Source organism: Chinchilla lanigera, unplaced genomic scaffold, assembly GCF_000276665.1.
Source record: "Chinchilla lanigera isolate Chin_1 unplaced genomic scaffold, ChiLan1.0 scaffold00052, whole genome shotgun sequence".
Classification (NCBI taxonomy): Eukaryota; Metazoa; Chordata; class Mammalia; order Rodentia; family Chinchillidae; genus Chinchilla; species Chinchilla lanigera.
In genome coordinates this window covers 11176103-11200493 of record NW_004955453.1, presented here as the reverse complement: position 1 = coordinate 11200493, position 24391 = coordinate 11176103, and the positions used below count along the sequence as shown (strand labels likewise).

Genomic DNA, 24391 nt, shown 5'->3' with positions numbered 1-24391 from the left:
CTAGCACTTTCCCAAACAGTAAGTAAATAAATAAAAATTTCAAAGCATACCTGATCCCAACCTTCTTGTTAATTAGATCAGCTCTCACCATCTCCTTCCGGTAAGCCAGTTCCTTAGACAGACAAACAGATCAAAAGCTTAACTCATTCCCCATGACATGCAGCTTTAGACTCCACGGTTCGATCGCAGTTGTATAACCCTTCCACATATTAAAAATAAGCCTGATGTTTTAAAAAATTACCACAGAAGAAGAAATGTGCTATGTTAGACTCATATATGAACATTCTATTTGCTATACAAGTTTCACTTATGTTGGAAATAACGTAAAATGTCAAATATTTTTCTCTTTTAGATGGCTATTCCCTACAATAAATTATATCACTTTTAAGATGTTTTAAGACTTTCAGTCTCAATCTCGACCAAACGGGTGTGCGTATGACCAAGACAGAATAATTTAAGTGCCACAATGTATTATCCATCACGCAAAGACCAAGACTGTTTTAAAAAGTTCTCTTAACCTTTCCCAGGTGAGAAAATACAATGATCAAGTCCTATCAATCTGCTCCAGGAGACGACAAAGGTGGGGACATCTCACAAATCGGTACCTCCTCTCCTTCAAATGGAACATAACTTTGCAATATTAGATGAGGAACACACACACACAGAAAATTCGAGCTTTTTACCTGTTGACAAACTTACAAATACTTATCACCGAATTATTCTCAAAAGTGTAACCTCCACTAGAAAAAAGCCATATATTTAAAAACCTGTTTTGATACCCAAAATGAAGTTCTTGAAGCAGAAGTGCTGGCATCAACTGTGTGTAACAAAGACAGATTCAGATCTTTATAGCCAGCAACGGTGATGACAGACATACTAAAGCCTCATTTGCAGATTACCAAGATCCCCAGTAAAATGAATGCATAGTGGGATTTGGGAGACCATAGACCAGATGCTAATAACTACAATAGTAAAACAAATAAACAAACAAAAACTTCTTTGAAAAGTTACTGTGAGCCAACAGTATAAGACACACTTTTAAGATAATCTTACTTAGTTCTCCCAGGAAAAGACTAGTGTTCTCATTTTACAGGTAAGGAATTTTAGATGAGTAACTAGTCCTAGATCATAAAAGTAAGCTGGTAAAACCAAGTAGTATTATATCCCCAGTGCTTAGAAAAAATGCTGATCAGGTAAGTTTTCAGGGTGCATTTAGTAAGTGCATGTAAGCATGAAGTAACTAGTGAATAAAGCAATGAACTGTTGAACAAATTGAGAGAGCTTAATTCCAAAGCTCACGCCATCAAACACTAGTCTCGGACGCTACCACTTATGTATAATGCTCTTATTCCAAACCTTTATTTTTTACCATAAGGAAATAAAAGATTAGAAGGAACTTGTCTTTGGGAAAGTAGGCTATGTCATGTGATGAAGAACAGGCTCTCACCCCAAAGACGCCTCCCTTCTGGGAAGATAACCTAAGAGCTGTTCTAATCAAAGTTTAGAAGCAAATAAATTAGCAAATGCCAAAACAATCGCACACTACTCCTTTTCTGTGAGCCCACCCTTTCAAATTCATGTCCTGTATAATACAAATTGATGGTTTTAAAGAGTCATTTACAGGGGGAGAAAAGTACATCTAATTTCTAAACTTCTTTTCCCCCGAAGTATATACTGAATATTAACATGACAGTTTTTCATATTAAAAAGAAACTTCTTAAATTGGGTATTTTTAAAAGCAGACTACAAAGCAATCCCCGGTTAATTCCAATTCTTAATGAAGTAAACTGAAAACGGCCACAGCCTCTTCCCTCTCTGCACCGATGGCCTTCAGTGTGACACTGCAGAGCACCCACTTGGAGACGGCGTCTGCTTAGCCATCCTGCAAATCCAGCCACAGGGCTGCCCTCACCAGCAGGACGTCATGCGCAAAAAGCACTGGAGCACTGGGTTTTCTCTCTGGTTCCTGGGAGCCCTGCAACTAAGCGTGGGCTGGGTATAGTGCTTGCCCAACATACACAGGCCATGGGTTCTATTCCCAGCACCATCAGGAAAAACAAAAGCAGGTCCTAAGATGCTGGGCTAGCAAGCCAGATGTTGAAGGACAGTTAATACTTGTGACTCTACTTCCAAACAGACATGAGGAAGGTCACTCCAAACCATCTCTTTGTTCAGCAAGCAGCCAAGTGACTTATACATATGAGCAAGCTCTGTAGAGATCAGCTAAGCTGCCTCAGATAAGAGAGAATCATAAGACACACAGTTGTTACTAAAGCCACTAAGTCTTGGGGTTATTTGTTATACAGCAAAACCTAACCAGTTGATAGCTACTAAAAAAAACCTGATATTGTCCAAATCATTTCAGTTATACCTTCTACAGTTATACATTTATTTGGACTCATAACTAATACTTCAGAATACAGTATGATGCTAAACATTAATGTTTTCAGGAAAGGGGAGGTTTTATTCTTGGCAGGTTTTATCTACTTTAACAGGCTATTTCACTAACTTAGGCTCTGATTTGCTTCACCAATGACTGGGGAATAGTGACAAATCCAAAGGGAAAAAACTCATCAAAGAATGGTCTTAACCAGAATCATAACTAAATGGCTATGATGTCATGTGGGAAATAATCCCAATCAATTAATACTAGTTTATGTTTTTTACCAAGATCATGTATCTTGACAATGACTCCTTCTAAAAGTATACATCCTACTAAATTAGTTTTACTAATTCACTTTATAGTGATGGCCTTTTTAACTCAAGTGTGAACAGACTAATTAGATTTGTAGGGATAAGTAATCTTAAAAGGGATAAAACTATGAAATTCCTCAGTTAACTAGTTAATAAAAAGAAAAATCATAAGAACTGTGGTAATATAATTTTATTATACAACAAAATGTACTAGCAGATGCAGTTAGAATGTCTGAATTTAAATTCTAGCTCCACTACCTAATGGTAACAGGCAACCTATCTAACATTTCAGTGTCTCAGAAACTTCCCCTAAAAAAGACTTAATGAAAGCACCTACCTTCACCAGGTTACAGTGAGGATTAAATCCACACAATGCACATAGTGTACCTGGTACAAAGGTACCAGGATGGATGGATAAACTGACAGGAACAACACATATAGTCATTATTAGCAGTAATAATCACCACCTGTCACTCCCTAAATACTTACTGGAAAGGTATGTGATTTTCCATTAGGAAAAACTACTTCAGCTGCTTCAACGCTTTGGGGAAAAAAGAAAATTAGAAGTAAAATTTTTTTAATTGATCATAAATTCTAGAAATGTGTATGGTTAATAAATCTTTCACTTGTCTATAACTTCAGCCACAACACATTAAATCTATCACATTCCACCCTGCTGTTTGGATTAATCTTCCTATATACCAGTGGTGGTGAACCTACAGCACGCATGCCACAGAGCAGGCAGACAGAGCTCGGTCGGCGTGTGCGCCCAGTGGCCCCAGCATTGCCTCAGCAGCTGAGTGTCTGGTAACAACACACACGGGGCAGTGTTGCGCTTTACAGCAAGTAAGTGGGTTTTGGATTACAGTTTGGGCACCCATGTCCAAAAGGTTTCCACTACTGCTATGTACAGTAATACTACACCATTCTATCTTCTAAGGCTCCCATGTCCCTTTGGTAGTGTCCACTTGCAAAGTTTACTTTCCAGTAGTATTAAGTATTTTCCAATAGTATAAAGCATCCTATATGGACTCCATGCAATACTGATACGTACCCTAGGGTTTGCCAGGGTAGTATGCTACATGACAAAAGCCAACTGATGACAACCACTGAAATGCAAATCAATGTTCTAAAAAAGCTGATATAGTCCATGTAATTTCAGCCATGCCTTTTATAGCTACACACTCACTCTGAGTTATAATTAATACTCTGGAATAAACTGTGGTCCTTGTATACACTAGGGGCCATATAGGTTTCTTAAATAAGAATAACTTAAAAATGCTTTGGAAAAAAATCTAACTAATATATATAGGGTACGTGCTTCACTCTTAAGTATGGTTCTCTCTCTTTGCTTAGCTGTTCCTTCTGCTGTTCCTTCGTCTTTTACAGTCTCAAATCCAAGGAGCCCTAAAAACAGCTTACATTTCGTTGCCACTGTGTGGCCCGGAACCTGCCCTTACAAACATCAGAATGGCACCAAAACTTTTAATTTAAAATACTTGCCACTTTTTACTACGTACATTATTTAGACATACGTTCATCTCCCCAAACACATTCTATGTTCTAGTTACAGGAACATTTTTCATCATCATATTTAGCCCAACACCTTAGTATCTTGGCTTCAGAACAGCAGGCCATCAATGAAAATGCTGAAGGAACTTACGTAAATTGATTTTCACAATATTCACTGAACATGGTGACAATAATATCAACGACTATTTTTGCCTGCAAAATGAAAAAGTAAGTATTATGGTAATCTATAAACATATTCTCACTTCACTCAGATAGTAATGAATATGTAATACAATTTAGTCTCTAAACACCTGAAAATGGACCTTTACGTGTACATGCTAAGAAAGGAAGTGACATAAAAACGTAGGTGTCGGCCTGTTCTTATCTTCAGGTGTTCTGCATTTATGCAGTTCTCTGAGCATTACAACCCATGACTGAGACAAATCATTTAGTTCTCCTTCCCCCAACCTTCATTCACCAGCTTTCAAGAGACAAATAGTTCGTTATTGGAGTAAATATTATCAATTCCATAAATCTCTGAAGCAGACTGCTTGAAACCTGGCTCGACCACTTACTAACAATGTGATTTTAGACAAACTACTTATCCTCTTGGCATCTCAGTTTTCTTATCTGTTCATTGGAAATAAAAAAAAAATTCCCATCTCATTTACTACTATGGGATCAAGTGCATTAATAAACACAAAACATATAGAAGAGTATGTAGTAAGGCCCATCTAAGTTTACTAAATAATTTTTATTAACTGAAAAAAGTATTCTTAGGGAAAAATATAAAAACTTTATTGAAATGTTTTGCTCTTATGTATATTCATATGTCTAACTGATACAAGCTTCAGTAGGGAAGATATCCTAGATTTGTCAATGCATGAATTTAATGTTTAAAGAAATTTAAATAGTAAAATCTGTATTAACCTGACAATATTTCTGAAGGTAAATTTTATAAATAAAAGTTATAAATGAAATACCCTGAATGGTCTCTAATCCCGTAAGATCTATGTGAATGCCATTTATTTGCGTCTTTCTATAATTCAGCCTTCTGACATTCAAGCTTACCTTTCTTAATTTGCTTTAACTGCCATCTCATTCTATGCTTTCCTCAACATGCCATAAAAGAAAGCTTTTATAGCAATCCAATCCAACATATGTAGTGACTAAAAGTGGGTGAGCAACTACAACTCTATACATTCTATATATCTTTGTGTGCATAAACCCTTTATCAATTTGATAAGCGAAACTTTATAGCCAGTTCCTTTTAAAAAGAAATTTACTCAGTATATTTTGGTGTACTTACTATTATTCAGCATTTAAATTAAGCCAACAAATTATTCAGTATTTAAATTAAGCTATCTAAGGTATACACTTCCTACCGCTCTCCTTGGAGCACTTGTCCTAGTCTCTGTTTTATAGTTATGTACATGGCTAACTCTCTCACTAGACTATGAGTTCTTTGAAGTCAAGAAACTCATAACTCATTGTTGGCAATGGAAAGACATTAGGTGCTCGTTAAACATTTGCTGAATTAACAAAAGCAGCACAAATAAAGTACAGAATACCTGCATCTTTTTAATTTTTAAATTAATAAAAGATGTTCCCACTTACAAAATAAACATATTTTAAATTTTAACCATACAGTCTTGATCCAAAAACAAAATCTATCCTATCCTAAAAATAGAATTCATCTATCCTAAAAATAGAATTAAAGTGTTATTTACCTTAGTAAAGTCAGTTGCTGTGCATTCAATAAATACATTTCTTGTATTTACTGTTATTTTGGAATGATTCCCTGAAATGAATGTAAAACAATAGCAATACAACAACCAGTTTCAGAAACAAATACTGCAAAGTTCAACAAAGCAGAAACCACATTTTACAGGCTTTTTTTGGCACCTGGAATCGAACTCAGGACCTTACACTTACCAGGCAGGCACTGCCACTGAGCTATATCCCTGGCCCAGAAACCACATATTGAATTTAGAACATAACATTAACACCTCAGAAATCAGGGGATATACAACTTCTATTTCATATTTATATTTACTTTTACATTTACTTTGCAGTTCTAGGGACTGAACCCAGGGTCTTTGCACTGAGCTACATCCCCAGCGCCCCCAACCCTTTTCGAGACAGGGTCTCACTAAGTCACTCAGCTGACCAGGCTGGCTCCGATGTGATCCTACCTCAGCCGCCCAGAGTACTGGGATTTCAGGTGTGAGCCACTATGCTCGGCCACAGCTTTGATTTTAAGTTGAAGAATATAAATAAATACGAAGCCTGTACTGAAAGCACTGTCTTACTTAATTTTCATCACTCTCTTATGACATAATTGCAGTCTTGACAACTAAGATTTGGAAAGATTAAACGACTTCACCATAATCAGAAGCTATTAAGCTGCAAGGTTAAAATCTGTCTAGATCTGGTTAACTCAAGAGCCCTGTTCTTAGCCACTGTAACTGCTTACAGTCCAAGACTCTGAAGACAGGATTTTCCTTCCCATTGTTAATCAGCTAAACCTCTTTCTCACCTCCAAAAAGGCAAACATCTACGGCTTAAGTATCATTAAAGATATAAACATTCTCAAAGTGCCTCATAAAATAGACTTCAGGAAAAAAAAAATGTAAAGTTTTAGTTTAACTATAAAACTACAGACAATAGTTTGACTTTAATTTTAACTGAGTAAATTACTGCTAAAACTAAAACATGGACATTTTTTGGAAGAATATTACAGAACCCCAAGTCTGATAGCAGAAAATATTCATGTAAGTTTTTATAGATTCATAAATAATATTTATGCAATAAAAGTCATTTATGAATAAAATGTTGAGAAAATAAAAAACTATTAAAATAAAATCAAAACAACTGAGACTTTCAGGTTAGAATCTGTTTAATTCAGCTAAATCCACTGAAAATTCTTCAAAAATGCAAGGAATAAGAAAGGGCAAAAAGCCATGGTGCACATGAAGTAACTCACCATTGATGACTGGAGGCATTGAAAGCACAACACCGTTGCTATCATAGATAACGGGGTACAGTGGCTTATTTTCAATGATATGTAAGTAATGTTTAAGGTGGTTGTCAGTCTAGAAAAAATTAAGTCAAAAAAGTTAGCTTTTTATTTCTTTTACTATAATTAGTTTACACCCTAACCTGACACTGGATGGGGATCATAAAACACGACAACATCCCAAGTCATAGAAAGCTCTAAACTTACATTTTCTAATATAAGTTAAATTCTTAATATTTTTTCTCACATAGTGGAGAGACAGAAGAACACAACTGTGGTGGATTGAAACTGGTGATCAACTTGTAACACTCAGTTGAACTGAGTAAGCGTGGTACTGGGTGTGGGAGGCCCACCTGGGGTGACTGCTGCTGGCAGCATAAAAGGCAGAACTGGAGAAAAAGAAGTTAGGGTGTTGGGAACTGAGGAAGGCTGTTGGGAGCTGGCAGAACCTATTGGGAGCCTGTTGGAAGCACAGTGACACTGTAAGGAGCTGTGGGTTTTAAAAGGAAGAGCTCCTCATGCTGGCTTTCCTGATGAACTCAGCTGTGTTTCCCTCCAAGGAGCTCGGAACATTGTTGGCACTGAGAATAGCATAGTTCATTTTGGGGGAGCTCTGGTCCTCACTTTGAGCACCGTTTCCTGGCCCCGGTGGAGAAGATGGTGCACTGCCAGTCTCCTGGAGAAGCATGCTGCACTGGCTTCCCTGATGGGAACTCAGCTGTCTTCATCATCGGAGGAACTTGGGACCTCACTGTTGGTGAGGATGGCTGTGGTAATTTTGGGGGGCACTCTGGTTCTTATTTTGAGTGTCATCAGTTCTCTGCCTTCTGGCTAAGATCAAGTGTAGTATCTGTTCTTATCAGCTTATTTTGAGCACCGCTTCCTGGCTCCAGTGTAGATCCCTAAGCCAGCTGGCACAGATCCTTCATTCCTCTTGCACAGACTTTCTAGATTCTACCACTGATCTCTGGGCCTTCCAGCACAGATCCATGAAACAGGCCTGCATAAGACATTGTCATGAGCTCTAGGCCTCCAGTTGGATTTGTGGGAGGCATTGTGATGAGCTCTAGGTCTTTAGCTGGACTCAGGTAGGACATTACCGCAGGATCCAGGCCCTCAGCTGGTCAAGATTCTTTGGTTGTTAGAGTGTGGATAGATTTCTTGCACTCTCTTGTATATATGATTCTTTTGGTGACTATTAAAAATAATCTTATAAAATATGTGTACTGTATTGTATTGTTCTCCTTTGCAGAAAAACCCCAAACTACCACAACTAAGTCATTTTTCAAGAGTAAAGATAGTTTTGCACTGGTATTTCTATGTCATATCGAACAAGACGCAAACTGCCTCAAGACTATTTGGATTAAATAGAAACCTCTTGCAAAGCAGGTCAAGGAAAGAGCTCATTTTTCCAAATAGCTCATTATACTCACCATTTCTATCTGTGAAGTGACAGCTGAGTTTATTTTCAGTCGGGTTCTATGCTACTAACAGGAGGTAATAGCTTTCACACACACACACACACACACACACACACACACACACACACACTATATCTTACTTTCCTTACGTGACACAAATATAAAGATTACCATGTGGCTATTATCTGCTTCAGTGAATCTCAATTCAAGCTGTGCATTAAAATCATCCTAGAGGTTAAAAAAATAAAAAGAAAACAGATCTAGGCTTCACTCTAAATCAGACAAATCTGATTAGAGCCCAGCAGGTACAATTTTTAGAAAGCACTCATTCTAAAACTAGACTGTGAAAGCATTTGCTGGCTTATGCAAAGCTACTGAATAACAGAATGAATACCTTGTATATGTTCATTAGCTCACAGGCGGTATATTCCTTGGTCTTATTCAGAGGTCTGAATTTGATATCTGAAGGACGCTTTGCAGTGTAGGTAAACGGGCCTGACACAGAGTCCAGATCATGGGTACCGATGGCAACCAATGCTCTTTTCCTTCATGTTGAAAAGGGGGAGAAAGAAAGGGAAAAGAAAAGGAGAGAAAAAGATTTGAATATTCCTCAGCAGAAACCCTACAGATTACATAGTGTTTCCAATTTTTAAATACTTCCCTAAAACAGCCCACTGCTATTATTACATGGTACCTTTTGTCAAGTACAAATTAACAAATTCTCAAAACCATTAAAATAGTGAGAAGTGATGCTTCCTACTTCTTCAGCCAAGTCAATAGCACAGGCAAATCCTTTGCCACTGTGTTTTCCCAAGCACGTTACAAAGCAGCTTCAAAGGCAGCATGCCCTTCACCTCCTTGTAGCCTATCCTCTCTGACTGTCCTCTAGCAAGCATATGTGTCTGACTAAATTAGAATAAACCACCAAACTCCTACTTTGGGGGGGCTTTTCTGTTTTCCTAAATTTTCTCACATAGCTATTACTCTGGTAATGAAAACATTTAATTTTAACAGTTGTGAATTACATTTAAACTTCAATGTGTAACAGTTCAAAAGCTATCCATTTCAGTTCTAGAATTTATCTAAAAAGGATTTAAACTGGGCGTGGTGGCCCCTACCTGTAATCCCAGCACTCGGGAGGCTGAGGCAGAAGGTTCGCTGTGAGTAGAGGCTGGCCTGGGCTACATAAGCGAGTTCAAGGCCAGCCCGCACTACATAGCAAGATCCTGCCTCATCTCCCTCAAAAAGAACTTACTGTAATTTTAGGAATTTATAACAAAATAAAAGAGAAAGAAAAAGAGATACAAACCAGAATTGGGAAACGTTAATACTAAATTAAAACCTGCAGGCCTAAGTTTTAACAGGAAGGATCTCAAATTTGGCTCTAAGCCTTCTAACAGTCAATCCAAAAAGATTTGGCCAAAACCTAAATTCTTAAGACTCCTTAAAATTAAGATTAGTGTGTATGTGCACCTGTATTTAAGTATGCATAACCAAACATATACATGAAACACAGAATGAATAGTATTAAATTCTGGTCAATCTCCAAAACTGGCAAACTCGAACTTTAATAGCTATGGTTGAACTGAACAGAACTGCTGGCAAGCAAAAAGGAAGAGACATTTACTTTAGTCAGTGAGCTACCTGCTCCTTGACAATAACCAACCCATAACTAAAACAAGATGTAATATATACATTTGAAAAACGTCCCCCCAAAGCCACGTGCTGTCATAGCTGGGGCTTTTTCAGAAGGCTGGATCTAGCCAGGTGGGTGGTGCATGCCTATAATCCTAGTACCAGGAGGCTGAGGCAAGAGGATCACCATGAGTTCAAAACCAGCCTGTTCCACATAATGAGTTCAAGGCCAGTCTGGCCTTGAACTACATAGCAAGACCCTATCTGAAAAAAATTAAAAATTAAAAAAAAAGGAAAGTTGCTTTTAGTTGCTTCATGGTGCAATGCTGGGATTAAGGGTGTATGATTACTACATCAGTCCACTGATTGGTTTGGCTCCACCCTAATCCCAGTAGCACAGATAGAAGATAAAACAATGCTGTTAAGATCCCTTGTTGCTTCAGATGTCTTTCACCTCCATGAATGAATGCCCCTCAGCCAAACCACCTTTCCTTGGAGCCAGCAGATTATGAAACCTCTACAATGCCAGGCGGGTATGGTGGCGCACTCCTGTAATCCCAGCACTTGTGAGGCTGAGGCAGGAGGATACTTGTGAGTTCGAGACCAGCCTGAGCTACAAAAGGAGTTCAAGGCCAGTCTAAACTGCATAGCAAGACTCTGTCTCAAAAAGACAAAGAGAAAAAGAAACCTCTACAAACTGTGAGCTAAATAAACCTTTCCTCCCTTAATTTTGGGCACCAGGTATTTTATCTCAGCAATGAGGAAAGTAACTAAGACAAAAAAGTTTAGATAAATGAACAATCATCAAACCCAATAGTGGAAAGTAGAAACTCATTAGTCCTAGAAAAAGTACATTTGATCAATAAAAAACAGAAAGAAAGAAAAAAATCAATGAAATCAAAAGTTCTTTCTTTGAAAAATCAGTAAAACTGATAAATTTCTGGCCACACTGATCAAGAGAGGAAAAAGAGTAAAGAATAAAAAAAGTTGGAGCACCACTATAGATACTACAGATGTTGAAAGAATATAAAACATTGTGAACAATGTTATGGCAATATACAATAACTTAAGCAAAATGGTAGAAAATGCTAGAAAAACATAAATTTCCAAAGTTCACTAAAGAGACCATTGAGGATTTATGGACAAGAAATGACTTTAGCACACCAGAGAAATAGAATGTGTACTTTCCTTTCCCTTCGATACAGCTCATTGTTTTCAAATACAATACATACAACAGAGCTTAAAGGTGATTGCGGAAATGCCTCTGACTTTATTTTTAAAATGAATTTGTCCAAAATAAATAATCTCGCTTGACCACCTACTAGCTTTAACTTCATCAGAAACTGAGTATCTTCCATTTTTAAAAACAAATAATGACATACGGGCAGCTAGTCCATTAGGCTGGACAAATCGACTGCAAATAAGTATTACTGGAATCATTTGAACAAATATGCTTCAGGAAAAAAGAGACTTTTGGACTTTAACCCCAGGTGTGACTTCCTTTTTGTCTTTTCTCTCGCTCTGTTCATTCATTCTCTTCTTTCCTTTCTTTCTTCCCACCCCTCTTTCTTTTAGGTACTGGGGATTAAAGTCAAGGCTGCTCTACCACTGAGCTAGATCCCCAGCCCCATTTTAAATTCTGAGATAAGCCCTGGCTAAGTTGGCCAACCTAGCCTTAAACTTCACTGCAACAGACCTGATGTTTAAACATTTTTCACCAGAAGAAGTATTTCAGGTTCTCCTTCTGTCCGGCCCATTCCTTTTTATACACCCCAAGTGCTTCTCCAGTTTCTACAGCTTACTAAACTATAATTACTAAGAAATAAAAATTTATTTTTCTATTTTTATTCAAGGTACATATAACTGTTAATATACCCTTGGATCAACATGAGATACAGGACCAACACAAAGAAACCTGAAATGTTGCCTAAAATCTGGGATTTCTCATCATCAGTAAACACACAGTTTGTGTTAGAATTTTTGAAATACTTTAATTCAAGGACTCCCATTCTTCCTTAACTTGCGGTTCAGGAATTACAGGGTTAAAGTTCACTGCAATACAGAAAGCTGTACGAGAAATGATGTAATATAAGATAGAATAAGTAAAACTTAGTCATTTAAATTCAACTATATTTACTGATGCATGCATGTATGAATGCAAAATCAGTATGTAGCTGTTGATTTATAATTACACTCAAACAAAAAATAAGATCAAGCCAAATATTTTTTCCATTTTTAAAATGCTACTCCACATTTCAATTTACTATGGTTTACATGTAGTAGTATAATCATGAATAATAATTTGAAGAGATTTCTCCCTCATTTCCAGAGTGACGAAGAAGCACCACACCTGGAGCAAGAATGTGTCCACCGAATTTATGAGGGGATCGCTGGACACTTCAGCAGCACAAGACATACTCCTCGGCCTCACACTGTGGAGTGTTTGAAGGCTTTGCCACATGGTTCGACAGTGGCTGACATTGGATGTGGAAATGGAAAGTACCTTGGCATCAATATGGAATTATATATGACAAGTGAAGTTGCTTGACTTTTGCGGTATTTGCAGTGATTATTCTTTCTTTCTTTCTTTTAAGATATATGCTATTTTTAAAGGCTTACAGAAAACTTAAAACAGATGGAAAGTTAGTGAACATTCCCTTTCTTTTTTATTCCTCTAGAAACTTATGGGCATGCCATTAGTTGTGGCCTTTTGCTCACTTCAGACTTTTCTTTCCAATCCAGTAAGCTTTCTAACAGTTATACATACAACTCTTTATAGATTACAAAGGTTTTTTATAGAAACAAGTTTCTTTGCTTCGATCCTCCTAGTACGAGAAAGTGAAGCAGACATTTTAATTGGTCTTATAAACAAGGAACTGAGGCTTCACAGAGGTTATCTTCCTTGATGTTATACAATGAGGAGACATAACTGAAACCTGAGCTTCCAAAGGCGTTATTTTACGTATAGTGGAAAAAAAGTATACTATTTATTGGTGTCTTCCTGTCAAAGAAGAGAACACTCACACTGACTATCTGCGTTGGTCTCAGAACACACTCAGTTCAAATCTGTTTCCAAGATAAGTATGTACTTAATACATGGTGTGGATTTTCTTGGTTGTTACACATGGTTGAGATTGCCAGTATAACACTCAATCACACCAGCAGTTTATTTATAGGAATATGTTTATCTACGTTTATTGTGTACGCCTGTGATCTTATTTTGTTTTTAACCTATATTGACTACCCCAGAAAAAGAAAGCACATAAAGGAAACTAACAGTGTCAGTTATCTCCTATGCACCATGTGCTGTGCTTGTTTTCTCACATGTATAATCTACGAGATTAATACCACTGTCTCTACTTTACCAATGGGAATACTGAGGTTCAGTCAGGTTACAACATGCCCAAGGTCACACACTGTCATGGCAAGTATTACAGCTTCAGTTCGGACTCCAGATTCCTTACTGTGGCATGTTCCCCAGAGACACCTTCAAGAATAGCTGCAGTGTCAGAGAGTACTAGGCTATAACTTCCAGACAGTAAGAATCATGTCTGTTTTGTCCTACAATTAGTTGGCACATAATAGTAGAGGCTAATTAATGATTTGCTGAATGGTAAGGAGCATTCACCTCCAATTTCTGACATGAAATCTTCATGAAAGCCAAGATGTAAACAGTGCTGTGTTCAGCAACCATGAAGGGATGTGACAACCTCAAAATGACGGGGCCTGAACTAAGGGTAAAATGCTTGAAACCTTACTTTGCTGGTCATATCTAGAATGCAGGATAGGACTTTTTGTCCAGCCCTTGTTCCTTAGGTAACAATTACTAGCAATGCATTGTACTTTTATAGTTAATAAAATATTCAATCTCTGCGTTTCATTCGATTCTCAGAGAAGTGAGTATTTTTATTCTTACTTTTTAAATGAGGAAACAGAATTCTGAGATTATAAGTAGCTTTCCAAAGTTGTTCAGCTGATTTTTGCTGAAGCAGGATTTAGTTCTGTAGTTCAGTGTTTCCTTTCCTTGCACTACACTGCTTTTGTCTATTTCTCTGCACTTTCAATTATTATCACCAGCCTGATTTTCCTATAACTGCATGTTTTAATAATTTAAAAAATTTTGTATATTTAAGAAAAATGATATAACCATTATTCAGAAAATTTATGAAAGATAATCATCTATAGCCCTATGACCTAGTAAATCAGCATACTGTAATAAAACAAATACTAATAATAGCAATTTGAATAAAGTTTAATAAAAACTTTAGGCGTAGTGGTGCACGCCTGTAGTCCCACCACTTGGGAGGCTGAGGCAGGAGGATCACTGCAAGTTTGAGACCAGCCTAGCCTTCAAAGTGAGTTCAAGGCCAGCCTGAACTGCAAAGTGAGACCCTGTCTCAAAAAGACTAAATAAATAAATAAAATAAAATAATAAAAAAACTCTAGAACTAGCTAATTCCTCTTGATTTTGCATTCAAAATATATAGTCTCTCCATTATAAATCCACCACTTATAAACAGTAACAAAGAAGCTGTGTGTGTGGTAACACACACCTATAATCCCGTGTCACTTTTAATCCTGACATCCTGGGAAGCTGAGGTATGAGGACCTCAAAGTTCAAGCTCAGCCTGGGCAATTTATCAAGATCTTATCTCAAAATAAAAAACAAAAAAGGGCTGGAGCTGTAGCTCAGCGTGAAGGCCCTAGACTCAATCCCCAGTAATAGGAAACAACAGTAACAAATGCCTGGTAAAGTAAAATTAAACTCTCACATAACGTACTATGGTTTAGAAATGCTTTGAAAAAAATTCTGCAGAAGAAGAAAAAAAGACAGATGGAGGGAAGGTAGAAGGGGCAAGAAGGAGAAGGGAAATAGGAAAGGGGAGGGAAGGAGTGGGGAGGCAAAGAGGAAGAAAGATAAACCACAAACCTGCAAATATTCTGGTGTAACTTCTCCTGAAGTTCAATGAAGCTGTCATATCGATCCTTAGTAAACTTTATGTTCCGGAGAACTGCTGCTACTGCAAAAGGGCGTACTTTAGCTGTCTGAAATTCATAATTCCATTAGAGATAGTAAATATTAAGCCTTTTTCTTTGTAATAGTATCTTATAAAAGAAAGGTAGCTATACTACTGAAAGTGTCACAAATTTTGATTCAAATATATATATAAAATGATTTAATCAACAAGACAGTAAGATTTGTGAAAATTTACTAATTGAGAAAATATTAAAAATTAATCTTTAAATAATTTGCTCATAGTCATATTTTTACCAAAATAATCCCCCCAAACTTTATCTTGAAAACTCTCATGCAGATAGCACAATTCAAACAATTATATCTCCAATGTGTTTCCTTTATGTATTTTATTTTGAAGTGCTGGTCACTGAACTCAGGGCCTTGTGCTTGTTAAATAAGCCCTATACCACTGACTTAACATCCCCAACCCTCAAATGTATTTTTAATAAGCATTTGGATATGTTCCCAAATTATTTATGGAGAATAGGTATTTTGTTTTCATACTGGTAGTAAATTAACAAATTTTTAAGGAGTAGAGGCTAAATACACATCTCTTTTACTAAACGACCATAGAAAAGTGTAACTGGCAAAGAGATCAGCTTTATCCCTTTTTTCTCCCTACCTTACAGGTATACGCATGAAAGAAAATTTTTAAAGAGGAAAAATAAGAATGTATCTTTATTACCTCTTCTGTGACAATCAACTTTTGGATTTCTCCACTAGGCACTACCCGTTTGTATACTGGAGCTTTTATCCTAAAGTAATATCGGAAACAAGTTACTCATAACTAACCAAAACATTTGATAAATTAATGATATGCTATGCTTGTAAATAGTATACAAAAATCAAAAGATTAGCAGAACGTGTTGAATTACAGAATGTCAAATTGTGATCAAATATTTTAAAGCAATAACAAACTTTCTGACATTTAAAGCTGTCCAAAAAATGATACAAAATGCCTCCTGGTAAACAGTTTCCTGTCACCCAAGTCCCAGCAAAGGCTACAAAATCATCAACGGAGTACTGTTCAAGGGGGTGAATTAGATAATCTTTAAGCTTTATCGCAACCAGAAAATTTTGAGCTTCTAAGAAAAAAATTGTGCTCAAGAAGAAAATTATGCTCATTACCAATATAATTTCCTGGTCCTGGACCTACTGAAACAGAAAAGTCAAGACCAACACTTGATAAGTGGTGCATTCTGAGGGCATCTCCATGAATTCTTATGACCACAGGTTAGAAACGACAATTTCAAAGCAGTGCTTCTCAAGCATCAGTGCATACACAATCCGCCAAGGAGTCTGTTATGCTTTAGAGCCTGATTTAGTGAATCTGAAATGGAGACTGAGAGTGTGCATGTCTTTTTTCCCTTCTTTTCCTCCAGTACTGGGGATCAAAGTCAGGGGTACCCTACCACTACTTTCTATCCTCAAGCCTTTTTATTTTGGGACAAGTCTCACTAAATTGTCCAGGCAGGTCTTTTAAACTTGTGCTCCTCCTGCCCCAGCCTCTCTCAGTGCTCGGATTACAGGCATTGGCCGCCACGCCTGGCACAGACTCTGCATTTGTAATAAGCTCTCTCGTGACGCACATGCTGCAGGGCCACAGACTGTGTTTTTAAGGTGCACAAATTTTAAGTTACTTTCTCAGTTTGGCAGCCAGGCATGGTGGTGCCTGTAATCCTAGCACTTAGGCTGAGGCAAGAGGATCACTATGGGTTTAAGGCCAAAGTGGGCCATAGAGTGAGGTTAAGGCCTGTCTGAACTACACAGAGAGACCTGTCTCAAACATCATATAAGGCGCCTATTAAAGAAACAGATTCTGATCAGGCAGACCTGCCATCACTGACCCTTAAATATAAGCATCCAATTCATGAACAGAACCAACTAGGTCAACCCCAATATTTTAACCACCTTAACCAAATGGCAAACTGCATCGTTCATCTGAGGCTTTCATTTAAGTTCAGAATCTAACCCAACAGACAGAGGCTCTTATTCTTTTGCAAATGACCAGATAATGTAAAAATCATTAAAACCAAAAGTAACTATTTTTGATAGCTGCTTTTTTCAACTTTCTTACTTTATAAAGTCATTGCATTCTATATTCATAAAGAGTTTGAAGAGGTCGTTAAAACCTTTTTCCTCACAAAGAGACTGAAACTACAGAAGGCAATTAACATGCCCACGACTGTACAACCATCTTGTACAACCATTGTAAGATACTCAAGTTTTCCAGTTAGGACACTCTACAAAGTACGGCCTCCTCTACCTTTCCTCCCAAACTTTAATGAATCCAATGAAGTATGCATTCCAGTGAGCTTACTGAGGGAAATTACACAAATCTGCTAACAAATTTTCTAAGCAACAAAAATCCATCAACCCCTAATTTTAAAATATATTCCTAAAATGAAAGGGACAATACTCAGGTAAATTTCAAACAGCTACAATACACCTGAGTGTCACCTTCTTCCAATCATGCCATTATGTCTGATTTAAATTACACACCTACAGTGCTTGCTAATGGTACTGACAGGGAAAGAAAAGAGACCCAACGTCGCAAAGTATTTAATACACCTATTTCCTTACCTTTCTTTGAAGACTTGAAGTCCTCGAACCAATCCTTCTAGACACAGGAGGTCATATCTATTGGCAGGGACATCAATTTTGTAAAGAACCACATTTGAGGCCCCCTCAGCCTTTACGTTACCTTGTTCCTTACTTATTATTTCCTTCTCAGAAGTCTACAACAAGGCAAAAAGAAAAAGTTAATAACAACTTGATCTTTAATAAAATTGCTACATTAGATACTTTTGAGCAAGAAAAACATGGAAATATTAAATATTAGAGCATACAGAAAAAGACTCTTACTCGGTTCATACATCTAGCATCCTTAGCCATTTCAGAACAGCACAAACCTAAGGAACAGGTCAGTAAACAAAGGCCCACTGATCACATCACGGCTGATAGCTCTTTTTGGAAATAAAGTTTGACTGAAATAGAGAGACCCATTCATTTATACATTAGCCATGGCAACAGCTAAGTTATAACGAGAAAACAGAACTTATGAAGCCTAAATTATTATGACTGGGCCCTTTACAGAAAAGGTTTGCCCATCTCCATCTAAAAGAAAGTGAAGACATCATCAGGAACACAGACGAACAACAGAGGTGTCAAGGAGATCAAATAAAGATGAATCACCGAGCAAAAGAAACAGAACTTCTAGACACTGGTTCTGAAAGCTAAAGCCTATGAGCGTCCAAGCCTAGCAACAACATGAGACTATGAGTAATAATAATATGAAAGTAAACAAAGACATTATCTGAGGCTGTGCTGACAATTAGAGCTAACAGGTAAAATAAGAAGCAATCTAGTATGATAATAAAGGCACAGAGTAGCAAAATGAAGGCAACCAAGAGAAAGAAAAAAAACTAAGCCAGTAATTTTTTAAAGCAATGGCAGAGCTTAGAACACCTCAATCACCACATTATCACAGAAAATAATAGTTTTTTCAGATAGGTATTGCCAGCAATTTAAATTCTATTTCCTAAGTTTATTACAGCATGAAACTGTAAACATATATTAGAAATTTTCAGTCAAAATGTTTCAAAGTTGTATTTCAACCGATGTAGTTACCCTTCATTTGGAAATGTCACTTAACCAGAATTCTTACTATTTCTACCCCCAGTAACCTGCTAAAATAAGTGATGGATTTCCATCTCTATATGTAATGATTTTTGTTTTACACAATGCCCTCTCACTGCTACAATGTAAGCAATTCAAGGCACTGCCCACATTAAGAATCCCAACCTGCACTTGCAGAGTACACTGAGGAACTAATTTGGGGTCACTAAGCACCATGTGCTCAAATCACCCATGAGGAACCAGATCCAGACAGTGCTGGGACTATGCAAGGCCATACAGGCACCGGGGAGCATCGCATCTACCATTGGTGCCTCAAGGTCAGACGCAAATTTTTCAAACTAGGGAAAATGCAAAAGAGGAAGAAGGAGAGGAGGAAGAGAAAGACAAAGGGGAGAGATGAAGACGATGGAGAGCAGAGGAGGACAAAGAGAAAGAATCAGAATTTAAATACTGTTCCAGCAAAGCAGTAATAAAATTACTGTTTTTAGTAAGAAAGCATAAGGATGGTAGATTTCAGGAGGGATTTATATAATGAAGGGGAGAGAACACGGTAACCAGGGAAATGATGGTATCCAAACAAAATAACCCAATTTGCTTACAAAATAAAATAAAAACAAAAACCTCACACAGTAGCTTAAATCTGTCATTTTCTATATTTTGATTCATAAAAAAAAGTAAATGAAGACTTATTTTGTCAGTGGTACCTGACAAAAATCTTATAGAAATCAAAGACCACATAAATTTCAGAGCCAGGGGCAATCTATAAAGATTATATAATCCAACCCCATTATCTTACAAAATGAAAAAGAGGCCCAAAGTTACTAAACATGAGACCAGAGGGGCAAAGTAATTTTCCCCCGAACACAGAAATTACCATGGCCCAAAAATAACTCATCCTTATCTAAATAAAATAGAGTAAACCCCTGGAAAGTAAATTATACAGAGTATCTGAAAAATAAGCCAATAATTAATACATACAATTTCATCAAGTTCCAGACCAAATTCAAAACACAGTTCATCAAATTCTTCGTCAGCTAGGAGAAAAAAAAAAAAAAATGTTAATTTTAATTTGTTCAGCAAAAATGAATATTGTATATAAATACTATTTTCCTATTATTAAGTACCTTACACGAGCCATACTAAGTTTCAGGCATCAGACATCACCATTTAAAAACAAACAAAAGTCTTGCCAAAACAATTTTAAAAGAAAAACCACATTATTAAGGTGATGATTATCCTAATTGTAAACAAGAGGATTGGATTATCACTGCTGAGAAGTTGCATAGACTTGAGGGAAAAAAAAAAAACTGTTAGGTAGAGATCAAATAGAAAGTAGGCTCCAATTCACAGATCCTCTACAAAGGGATGTCATATAAATCCTGTTACTCAAATTTCCGTGGTGCAGCCTAACACTTGGCTTTGGAACCCTGTGATGAGGGCTCCTGCTCGCTAGTTCTGACAGTGTGGTACCTTACGCGAACTCTACCACTGCCACATCTGCACAGCGGCCTTTTACGTTTTTAGCATGGAACTGCTGGAAAGATTTCAATGAAATCAGGCAGAGAACGGACAGGGCATTGCCCACTGACGCAGTGTGTCTATAATTAATAGTTCTCTTCTTTATCCCACTTTGCTGTGCTACCTCATACAGAATTTTCAGGCTTTCCACATTATCCAAGACTGAACAGGAACCATTATTATCAGTGTATTCTTATGAAAAGCTGTCTTAAGATTCTTGACCCAGGGCTGGGGATGAGCTCAATGCATGCTTAGTATGGATGAGGCCCTGAGTTCAATGCTCAGCACCAAAACACAACCAACCAAATACACAAAATATCCAAAATAAACATACACAAAAAATTTTCTGACCTAGACAAAGCATTTCAACACTCAGGAAATGCAGGCACTGTACTAGGGGCCAGGGATATAAAGATTAATAAAATACCTTAACTACTTTTTCTAGAAAAGAAACCAGAGGGATAAATTAGTATTCTCTTAAGTGAAAGGTACAGGGTGGCACAACGTTCCCCTTACAGTCATTTCTAAGAAATTATTAAAAACTGAAACTTCTGCTTAACGGAAGTTTTCCCATCTACCTGCTCTCTGACTTGTCACTTGGGAATAAATGAAACATCACTTTGCAAGTAATCCTATGGAAAAATCAACATGAAAGGACCTGAGGCCTCTGGTCAAAAATCAGAAAGGAACTAGGCCTTTGACAACCACTTAACCGGGAAGCAGATTCTCCAGCCCACAATGCCTTGAGATGAATACAGATCTGACTGACAGCTTGGCTACAACCTGACAAGATCCAGAGCCAAAACTGTCACTCCCCAACTTCTGACAATCAGAAACTACCTAAGAAGCTGGGTGCGTGCCTGTAATCCCATCACTTAAAAGGCAGGATTGTGAGCGCCCAGGTGAGCCTGGACTACACAGTGAGATTTTATCTCAAAACAAAACGAAAAAAGAAAAGAAACCATACAAGATAACAAGTGACTGTACTTCTAAGATGCTAAATTTGAGGGTAATATGTTATGCAGTAATAAGCAATTAAATGATTATTAGCCACAGTGTAGAATTATTAAAATATGTTGAATCTAAATTATTATTTTATTCCTTTCAGCTGTATTTCATGTGTTCAGATGCAAAGAAGAACCAAGAATAAAATGACTAATAATTTTTCCCACCAAAACGACACAGCTCAAGGGTTTGTATACGTTCAGATGGCTCTGGGAGTACTGCCAACCATTACACAATGCTAAGACAAGGCCAGAATTGAAGAGGAGTGATAATAAATCCATTAACGAGAAACTAAATGGCAAACAAAACCACAGTAAAGGCAGAAAGGCGGCAAAAAGGTCGAACAACAAAACTGTTCCAAAGGAAGCAGAAGAGCCAAATAATCATAATAATAAACAGCTAGAAAAAAATATCCCTGATAAGAATGTGAAGGGGATGGTGGAGACTGGAAAAAAAAAGAATGGAGTTTCAGGTAAACAGGAGACCCTTGGAGGAACAAATCAGAGAATGTGCATAGGAATAGCATGAGTGAGATAATTATCTGAAAATAAGAACAAAACGAGGAAAAAGGAAAGAAAGAAGGACCCAAATGCTTTGCTGAACATGGTTTTCCAGCTGACCTTAACTCAACTGACACTTAAAAAGTTTGCAGAAAGAACACAATATAAACTAATGATGAAATTGTGTGCCATGCTGCAAGGCTGTAATCCCAGCTACTCGGGAGGATGGCAAGTCCATGCCCCACCTGGGCAGTTTAGCAAAACCCTGTCTCAGAAAATAAAAGGGGCTGGGGTGTTGCAAATTACTTGAGCTCAATCCTCATTCCTGCAAAAATAAAATAATGAGGAGTATTATTTCTAACTAGCCTGAAGTACATCTCAATAATATCAGTCTTTCTGATTGAAATTCTCAAAAGACCAGTAGCTAACATACACGCTTTAGAAAATCAAGCTAGGCATAGTGCCACACATCTGTAATCCCAGCACTTGAGAGGCGAAGACAGGCGGATCACCACAAGTTAGCTAGTCTGGGATACATAGTGAGTTCGAGGCCAGCTTGAATTACACAGCAAGCCCCTGTCTCAAAAAACAAACAACAAAAATCAAGCTTACTTGATCACTCACAATATGTTAAAAAAAAAAACAGGAAGAGGAAGCTTTTAAAACAGCAGGTAGTGGTAAATAGCTACAAAGCTCACCATTTAAAAAAAAACTTGAAATCAGTTCTTACTTTCCTGACTGGGAAACTAAGACCTGGGACTGACTGTAGGTGGTTTTGAACAAGCATTTGTCACATACCATCTTGTGTAACTCAGGTATATCATATCCCACTAGTGAAACTGCGGTTTACAAGGATAAGAAATAAATTGAACATAAAAAGTGGATAAGGAATTAGAGCCAAGTTCAAAGGCTAAGGGTATTACCTTCACTTTCAAAGACTTAGGATGGAGAACAATACTTTGAGAACAGGTGGTATCTGAAAGTAAACCCTTAGGAATGTTTTTTAAAAGCTACCATAACTTTCATAGTAACAATATCTTATTCAGGGATGCTGTACCTGTTATGTACCTGGCAAATGCTACCTTACTATTTCCCCTCTTTTTTTTTCCCCCAATGGTTATGATTTTAGAACTGAGAAAGAGACCACATTTGAGTGAAGACAAAGCCTATCGAAAAGACTCATCATTCACGTCTCAACTGAATGTTTCCACTCCTATGAAATGCTGTTCTTAACATCTTGCTTTCTTTTCTTGATACGTGACCTTCTCCAAAATCATTTTGTTATTGTTGTTTGCTGTTTGCCTCCCCATCGGAACGAAAACGTGCTTCTTTCTGTGTCAGGTAGACAGCAGCTTTTTCGAGTTCTTAAGGATGCCCTGGGGCTGGGAATTTAGCTCAGCGGCACAGCGCCTGCCTGGCAAGCGCAAGGTCGTGAGTTCGGTTCCCGGTACCAAAAAAAAAAAAAAAATTAAAAAATAAAAAAAAACAAGAAAAACAAAAAACGATGCCCGACACATGTGTGACACTCGATAAACGTTAAATAAACAGCTGACAGATCGAAAGCTGTCTCGTCCCTCCTGCTCAAACTCCTTCCACTGCCCCCTCACGAACTGAGTTCCCACAGCGCTCAACTGTCTACACTCGGGATGCAACCCGAGCTTTCTTCCTACTCTGTACCCTGGAGCCGTTGCTGGCGCTGTGCACGCAGCAGGAACTCGACGCTGAATGAATGAATGAATGAATGACAGGGAGCACCGGACACACGCGGGTGACGCAATGGTGGCCACGGCGAAGCCGGTTCTCAGAAGCCAACCCGCCTCGCTAGTCAGCCGCAAACCATCCAAAACCACCTGCAACGCAGGCGGCGTGAATGTTGCCACCATGCCACTTCGCTGGGCGTCCCAGGCCGAGAGGAGAGGAGCGGAGCCCAAAATCCAGGGCGGGCACTCACTGTAGGTCCGGCCCAGGGCTCTGAAGAGCAGATCCCGCTTCACGCTGACAGTCGGCATGGTGAATCGGGTCACTGCGCCTGCGCGGCCAGCCAGGCCTGGGCTTAGCGACCGAACAGCGTAGGACCCGGCAGCCATTTTATAGTCTGTCTTAAATATAGCCTGTCTGATTACAGCGACTTCTACTGCATGTTTACATCTCAATATAAGCAGAGTGCGACTTCATAGACCAGTAAATGTGGTGGATTCTACTAGTAATTTAAAAGCTTACTAAAAAGTCAAAATTACGTAAAATTATCTAGAATTTAACAGGCAATAGACTGGATAGACCTTGAAGGCCCGGATGCTTCCAGCGCGGGGAGGCTTCCGGAGCCTGGTGGGTGGGGCGAGAAAAGTGGTGCTACTGATGAGCTAGCCTTGGCGGGATTTGGGCGTTATTGACCGCGCGGTTTAAAGTCAACAGGCTGGGGGCCCAGGCTTCC

At 38.0% G+C, this 24391-nt stretch overlaps 1 protein-coding gene across 1 annotated transcript in view; it reads right to left on the bottom strand.

Annotated features, from left to right (window-relative positions):
* Farsb (phenylalanyl-tRNA synthetase, beta subunit) overlaps positions 1-24013 on the bottom strand; it is a 60763-nt gene extending 36750 nt beyond the window's left edge. The window contains exons 1-11 of the mRNA XM_005395494.2: positions 23912-24013; positions 19916-19971; positions 17882-18036; positions 15984-16053; positions 15212-15327; positions 9041-9191; positions 7193-7301; positions 5937-6007; positions 4358-4419; positions 3184-3235; positions 51-112 (exon numbers count right to left, since the gene is read on the bottom strand). Coding sequence (XP_005395551.1) covers positions 51-112; positions 3184-3235; positions 4358-4419; positions 5937-6007; positions 7193-7301; positions 9041-9191; positions 15212-15327; positions 15984-16053; positions 17882-18036; positions 19916-19971; positions 23912-23969 — 962 coding nt within the window. The 5' untranslated portion in view covers positions 23970-24013. The remainder of the gene's footprint in view (positions 1-50; positions 113-3183; positions 3236-4357; positions 4420-5936; positions 6008-7192; positions 7302-9040; positions 9192-15211; positions 15328-15983; positions 16054-17881; positions 18037-19915; positions 19972-23911) is intronic.
* Positions 24014-24391: the final 378 nt, after the last annotated feature.